Consider the following 7,660-nt stretch of genomic DNA (forward strand, 5'->3'; position numbering starts at 1 on the left):
CCAAAACCAATGTCATGAGGTTTTTTCCCCCACGTTTTCTTCTAAGAGTGTCAGTTTTTGGTCTGTAGGTCTTTAATAGATTTTGAATTAATTTTGTGTAGAGGAAAATGATTTTGTGATGAAAACCTAGAATTGTGTGAAAGAAACATAACTGTGGAGGTAATATTTCAAAATATTCATTATTTAAATGTATGCTCTCACTTATGTGTGGAATCTAAAATAGCTAAACTCATAGAAATGAAGAGCAGAACGGTAGGTGTCAGGGACTAGAGGTAAGGAAACAGGGAGATGTTGGTCAGGGTAGAAACTTCCAGCTCTGAGATGAATCAATTCTGGGGATCTAATGTACAGCGTGATGACTATAGTTAATCGTCTCATTTTAGAGTATATCTTTAATGTTATAACCATTTACAAATGCAAATTATGTGAGAGGATGGTAGTGTTACCTAACCTTATCGTGGTAATAATTTCACAATCTATGTGTGTAACAAATAATCACATTGTCCAACTTAAATTTACATGAGATATTCAATAATGTCTCAATAAATCTTGGAAACACTCATTTTTAAAATTAAAAGTATTATAACGTTCTGTGACGTTTATCACATTTATAGGTGCAAGATATGTGACAATAATAATCCAAGTAGTGAGAGGATGGTTATACGTGTCTGAAGTGTTGACATTTTTTTCATTATTCAAGAATAGATAAAATTAGCAATAGAAACACAATTGCAATATAACAAGGATGTATGCTTTAATAAGTAGGCGACCGTAAACAAAAACTAATAGAGAAGATTAATAAAAGTCATGTGAGTAATCCAATAAGGCAAAGAAAGATTTTTTTAAAAAAAAGAAAGATACAGGACAAATGGACTACAACTATAAATAGGATTGACTTACCTCCAGCTATATCAGTAATTACATTGTCTAATAAAGCCAAACAATCTAAATAGAAGACAGATTTTGCCAGACTTGATTTTCAAAAAGAACATAAGCTATTGGAGAGACATACTTCAATCATAAGAGTGCAAGATGAGACAGAAAGACTGCAAAGGATGTGACACATAAAAGGTACCCAAAAATATTTACAATGATATCTGCAAGAAGTATTTCTAAAGAGAAAGTTCAGTTCAACAAGAATGTATAATAATTCTACATTTATACGCACCTAATAACATAGTTTCAAAACATGCAATTACAAGTTGGTGGATCTCCCTCTGTCGGTAACTAGAAGAACAAGCAAAAAAATAAAATAAAATAAAATAAAATCAGCTGGGACAGAAAAGATCTGAACACAGTAATGCAACTTGACCTAAGTTACAGATAGAAAACACTACACCCAAGACTGCAAGATATACTTTATTCTCAAGCAAGCAGAAGGACGGAATAACAAGGATAAAGCAGAAATCACTAAAACTGAAAACAGAAAAGTAGTTTCAAAACAATGAATGCAAATACTGGGATTTTAAAAATACCAATCAATGGGGGCGGCCGGTGCTCTTAACAACAAGGTTGCTGCTTCGATCCCCACATGGGCGCCTGTGAGCTGTGCCCTCCAAACCAGACTGAAACAACTACTTGACTTGGATGGGTCCTGGTAAAAACACACTTAAAAATAAATAAAAGTTAAAAAAAAATACCAGTGAAGTTGCCAAATGTCTAACAAGGTTTATAAGATTAAGAAAAAGTGAGAAGATACAAACTGTCAATACCCTGCATGAAAAAGGTGATATCACTGCCCACCCAACACATATTGGAAGGACAATAAAAGGTTCCTCTGAGCACCTCCGTGCACAAAAATTGGACAACTTAAATAAATGGAGCAATTCCAGGAAAAGCACACACTGCAGTTTGACCGTTTCTTATAAAGTTAAATATAAGCTTGCCATATGGCCCAGTAATCCCACTCCGAGGAATCTCTCCAAGGGAAATGACAACATATGTCCACACAAAGCCTTGTCCATGGATGTTTGTAGCAGCATTTTTCACAATCGTCCAAAACTGAAAACAACAAATGAACTTCACGGGTGAATGGATAAAGACGTGGTGCTTCTCTGCAATGGAAGGCTGCTGGGCAATGAAAAGAAAGGAACTGTGCTCAATCTCAAAGCCATTGTGTCGAGTTAAACAAGCCGGTCTCAAAACACTACACAGCACATGACCCATTTATATGACGTTCTTGAAAAGAAATAATTATTGTTACACAGGACAGATCAGTGGTTGCCAGGGGTTAAGGTTGCTTGGAAGGTGGAACTAAAAAGGACTAGCACGAAGGGAACATTTGGGGTGACGGAATTACTCTGTGTTCTAATTTTGGTGGTGTTGATTAAGCAAACCTACATATTTTTAAAATTTACTCAGTTCTACAGCAAAAATAAATAAATGGTACTATATGATTAGTTAAAAACAAAATTAATCAATTCATATATTTGATAAGATCTTTAAGATAGTGGAACATGCAAAGATTTCATAATTGGGACAGCAAGAACGCCACACATAAATGGTCTGACCTTGCCTTTCCCCACCATCAGCATGTCTGGTGCTCCCTATGTCGGTGCAGACGTCCCTGCATTTCCCCTCACCTGCCCGACTGCCTCCGTTATTGACACATCACCTGAGCTGCCCGTCCACTTCTCATACATCCAACCTCAGCTCGGCCTCCTTCTTTCTTTCTGGTAGCTTAACCGACCAGCAGGGGTAGGTGGACAGAGCCTGTTTGTTGAGCTTGGTGGTGGAAGCCGGGTGTGTACATACAGAAATGTTCATCTAGTCAAACTCGTTAGCTTAGTATATCTTACTTAATTTAAGATAGGCTTCAAAAAACAACGAGTAAACAAAAAACTTACTTGAAACAGGTTTAACAAAAAGGAATAGAGGATTCAGATATCATTTGGCGCAAGAAACTCCCACAGACACTACATAGTAAAATCGATTTGTACTTGTATGTTGTATTATTTAATAAAACTTTTATTTATAATTAAATGTTGAGGTATTTTAAAACAATCATTATGAGGTAGGCATCTTTACACCAGGAGGGAGACCTGAGCTCCTGACCCTCCTGTGTATCGATGTCTACGTTGACAGGCGAGTTTGGGAGACCAGAAACTCAGGCGTTAACCAGATAACGTCTGGGCAATGGGAGCATAAGGCCCCAAGTTCATTACCTTCCTGAGCCTGAGGATGGAGAGAGAAGAACTGGAGTGGTGGGGATGAGTGGAGCTGGACCCAAACGGAGACAGAAGGTAACTGAAATGGGAGAGGCACGGGCAGAAACAAGGGGACAGTCATTGGGGTGTGTATTGCTTGTTTTCTATTTTCTGTATCTTATGATGTTTTGGGAGGGAATGGAAAGAAAGAAGGAAGGGAAAGGAAAGGAAGGAAGGAAGGAAGGAAGGAAGGAAGGAAGGAAGGAAGGAAGGAAGGAAGGAAGGAAACGTAAGGAAGAAAAATCCTCTTTCAATAGCACTGACTCTCCGTGTAATCACTTGGTCACCTCCACAAATCAAAATCCCATGGGTCCGACTGAGACAAGGTGGGAGTCAAGAGTTTCCAGGGAGCAGCTGACATTGATGTCCCACGTCTGTCCATCTTGGCTCCGTCTTGAGGAGGAGGGAGGCTCAGTCAGGACCTCGGCCTTGTTCTCTGGGGGCCTCCATACCTGCAGAGTCAACGCAGTCTCAGCGCAGAGAGCCGGCCACTTGAACTCTAATTCCAGGCAGCGAGGGACAGCTCAGGCCCATGAGGAATTCGGGCCAATCGCCAGACATCCCTGTGCAGGGACGGGTCTGCTCACCTGGTATAGTAGATCCAGGTGAGGCCATAGGTAAGGAGGAAGCCAGCTCCCATGAGGGCCCCCCTGATTAGGGTGAGGACCAGGGGCCAGGAGCCCTGTTGCTCCTCAGCCACACATTTGCAGGAACGGGGGCTTCCTGGGGAAGACAAGAGGGGGTGAAGCTGTGTCCCAGCCACACGTGCCCCCCACAGCCCCGATACCAGCAGGCTGCCAGCCCCCTGCACCTGTCTTGCAACTCACTCTGCACAGAGAGGCTGAAGGAAACGTTCTGGGAGCCCAGTGGGTGCTGAGCCTGGCAGGTGAACACCCCTCCATCTGCAGCCCCTACGTGGGGCAGCTCCAGAACCCCAGGTGCTGAGCGCTGGGAGGGGCTCAGGGCTTTTCCCTCCTGGGACCAGCTCAGCGTGGCAGGGGGGTTGCTGTCAGCCTCGCAGACCAGGAGCAGGAACTGGCCCTCGAGGACAGACAGTGACATGTGGTTGCTCAGGGTCTTCAGGGCTGGGTGGGAGATGCACAGCAAAGCGGGTTAAGGGGCCATGACCCTGGTGTCGGGGCAGATTACCAGAAAGAAGGGGGTTGAGCTGAGGTAGGTCGGATAAGAGGTGGCCGGGCAGCCTCGTGGAGATGTGTTGAGAACTGAGGGAGGCCGGCAGGCAGGGGGGGGAAGTGCACCCACGCCTGCAACTTGGCAGGAGCACCGAAGACACGGTAGTGGTGGGAGGGAAGGCAGGGTCAGAAACCTTGGGGTCTCGGAGCCAGGCTGAGGGCAGTGGGGTTTGCTCAGGGGGTTACTGGAGAGCAGTAGGGGCTGTGAGTAGGGGAGACTCAGATTCAGCGCTGAGTCTAGAAAAGCCCTGCTGGGGCCAAGTGTCTGGCTGAGAGGCCTCAGTCAGGAGGCAGGGAGGGCGGGGAGGAGGTGAGGCCCCGTCCAGGGTGGAGGCAAGACTGGAGCTGGCTCTGGAGCCACGGGCAGGAGGACAGGGAAGTGACTGGAGAAGTGACATTTTCGAGACTCACTGACGCATGGGCTGCAACTGGTGACAAAAAGAGTCATCTAGCGTGATGTCCAGACCCCGTCTGGGCTACATGGGGGACATGGGGCAGCTAGAGGTACCGGCAAGAGGCGGCTACATGTGCGGGTCTGTGGCTGGAGATAAAGTGGTGGGAGGCACCAGGACTGGGTCGGGAGAGGGACGGGATTGCAGGTGGCGATGTGGGACGGGGTGGGCGTGCCCGGGACAGTGGGGACACTAAAGAGGCTCCTAGAGGAGCTAAGGGAATGGGAACAGGGACGGGCCTGGGGATGATCAGGGCGGAGATGAAGGAAGGCGCGTATCAGAGATGTGAGGGCAGATGGGAATTCAAGAGAAGGAAGCAGAACCTGGCGCTGTCAGCGTTACAGAGGCAGAAAGTGGGCAGTGGTTGCCAGGGGCTGCGGGCGTGGGGAGGGGGAGGGGAGCTAGTGTCTGATGGGGACGGAACTTCCGGTGTGCACGTTGGAAAGCTCTCTGCACGTGGTTTCACAGCCTGTAAATGTGTCAACCCTGCTGAGCTGTCCCCTGGAAACTGGTGAAGACAGCAAATTGTACGTTATGTGTGCTTTACCACAATGAAAGATAAACTTAAATCCTAGAGAAAAGAACAGGAGCAGCCAAAGGCATTACTGGGTCCATCAATGTGAGATGTTGGTGAGAAGGAGATGGGGGCAGACCGAGATCCAGGGGGCTGAGGAGGGAAGAAGGAGGGTCTCCCCGACCCCTGATCTGGCAGAGACCCCGCTGCCCTGACAGCCCCAGAAAAGAGAGGCTCTTCCCTACCTGTGGAGTTTCCTTTGGAAAATCTGACGGTCAACTGAGGAGCATCTGGGAATAGAAGAAGTGATGAGGGCCCGGGGAGCATTTTCCTCCAGCAGAAGGGAGGGGGCTGCACTTCCCCAATTTCCCCTGGGGAAGGCACCCCAGGACTGGACCTCCTCTGGCCCCTACTACCCACAGGGACCCAGCCACCCCTCCAAACTCACAGGACACATTGAGCAGGATGGTTCTCTCTGTAATCACCGTATATCCTTCCTGTTTCACCTGACAGGTGAGGTTGGTGCCGTGGTCCTGGGGCCTCAGGGTGAGGTTTAGCACCGAGGAGCGAAGGGCCCAGGGGCCCAGTGAGTCAAGAGCAGCCCCCACCCAGGAGAAGGTCAGAGGTCTTCCCCCTTCGCAGGACCCTGGCAGGTTGCAGGTCAGGCGTGTGGGGCGGCCGGACTCCAGAGGCTCCGGAACGTGGATGTGGGGTACCTCTGTGAGGGCTGAGGAGGAGAGAGGCGGTGCCTGGGCCCCACGGAGAGGGGACCCAGAGTGTGACCCTGAGAGGGACCCATGCCTCGGGGCCTGAGCTCACCCCAGGTCCTGTGTCTCTTCCCACAACAACACACCCTAGGCCCTGAGAGGGAGTGTTCCAGTGTCCTGTTCCTGTCCTAAGACAGGGGTCCCATGTCCCAGGTCCTCTTCTGGGCCCCGCCATACCTGTCACCTGCAAATTCAGCTTCTTATCTTTGTAAGTATATTTCAGAAGATATCCTCTCTCCACTCGGAAGAAGTAGCTTCCTGTGTCGCTCATCCTGGCATTGCTGATGTTCAGGGAACAGCTGTTGGTCCTGGGGTCCTCAAGGAGGCGGAATCGGTCGGAGGTCTCAGTGTTTGCTGGTTTTAGTGGGTTGTTTGAGGCCACAGGATAATCGTATGTTATGCTGTCCCCACTCCGGTACCAGTAGACGTAGAGTACACCAGAGGAATACTGCGGATTCCAGGGGTAGGAGAAGGAGCAGGGCACGTGGACACACAGACCCTCCTGTACTGTCACCGATTCCTTCAGTCTGAGCTCGTACCCTGAGTTCTCCTGCAGGGACCCTGGGGGGACACAGAGCCTCAGCTGCAGCTGCAGCCCCTCCCCAACTTGTGCTGGCTTCCAGGACCCTGGGCCACTCACCTCCCCACAGCAGGGGCAGCAGCAGCAGAGGCACCATGTCTGCATCTGACAGGGCAGAGCCGGGGTCCAGGTCCTCTGTAGGGAAAGAAATGCCGATAGTGTGGGGTGTGGCCTAGAACGCCCCAGCAGGAAGCCGAGGCTCAGAGAGCTGTGGCCACGCCTGGAAGGGGAACTTGGGCTCCACAGGCCTGCGGGGTGAGCTGGGGGCTGAGAAACATCATGTCCCCTCTTTCCCCACCTCCCCATCTGAGCTACTGAGATAAAGACAGGCTGTCCAGGATCATAAGGCCCCACTGCCGCAGCCCTGCCCTCTTGTATCACCTGGCCAACTCCCTGGGGACCAGAGCCACTGGGCCCTCAGGGAGACCAAAGAGCAAACCCACTATCACATCATGGGAGCAGTGCTGAGGTGAGCCCAGGCTGAGGACCCAAGTGGCAGCGGCCTGCCCCTCTGTCTGGAGAGAAGGTAAGTTCTCAGGGACAAATACATCAGGTGGACATGACTGTGGTCCCCACCAGTGACTCTGGGGCCTCCCAACCCCTTGGAGCTGGGTCCCCATTCTCATCCGTGTCCTCATCCCAGGCAGCCTGAGACTCTGGCCCTGGCGTTGATGCCCAGAGCAGGCCTGGGTGTTTGAGGGAAGTTGAGGGCATAGAATGCCCGGGTTGACATCCAGACACCTACCTACCACCTCACCTATCACCTGTTACACTTTACCAAAGTTATTCAGCCTCTCTGTGCCTCAGTTTGCTCATCTAAAAAAAACAGGGACACTACTAGAAATGCTGCATGAAGATTAAAGGAGTTCACACGCATCAAAAGCATAAGAAACAGTGCCTGGCACTGAGTAGACACTCATTCAACTAATGTTTCATGGCCATCTGCTG

The 7,660-nt window shown here is 49.3% G+C and overlaps 1 protein-coding gene across 1 annotated transcript; it reads right to left on the minus strand.

Annotated features, from left to right (window-relative positions):
- Positions 1 to 2,944: 2,944 nt before the first annotated feature.
- Positions 2,945 to 6,913, minus strand: LOC117034446 (sialic acid-binding Ig-like lectin 14). The gene is made up of 7 exons (XM_033127347.1): positions 6,773 to 6,913; positions 6,310 to 6,693; positions 5,814 to 6,092; positions 5,611 to 5,655; positions 4,034 to 4,291; positions 3,794 to 3,929; positions 2,945 to 3,658 (listed from the first exon to the last, which is right to left on the minus strand). Exons 1-7 carry the CDS (start codon positions 6,807 to 6,809, stop codon positions 3,622 to 3,624), a joined length of 1,176 nt encoding a protein of 391 aa, XP_032983238.1. The 5' UTR covers positions 6,810 to 6,913; the 3' UTR covers positions 2,945 to 3,621.
- Between the last annotated feature and the right edge of the window lie 747 nt (positions 6,914 to 7,660).

Source organism: Rhinolophus ferrumequinum, chromosome 15 (assembly GCF_004115265.2).
Source record: "Rhinolophus ferrumequinum isolate MPI-CBG mRhiFer1 chromosome 15, mRhiFer1_v1.p, whole genome shotgun sequence".
NCBI classification, from domain to species: Eukaryota; Metazoa; Chordata; class Mammalia; order Chiroptera; family Rhinolophidae; genus Rhinolophus; species Rhinolophus ferrumequinum.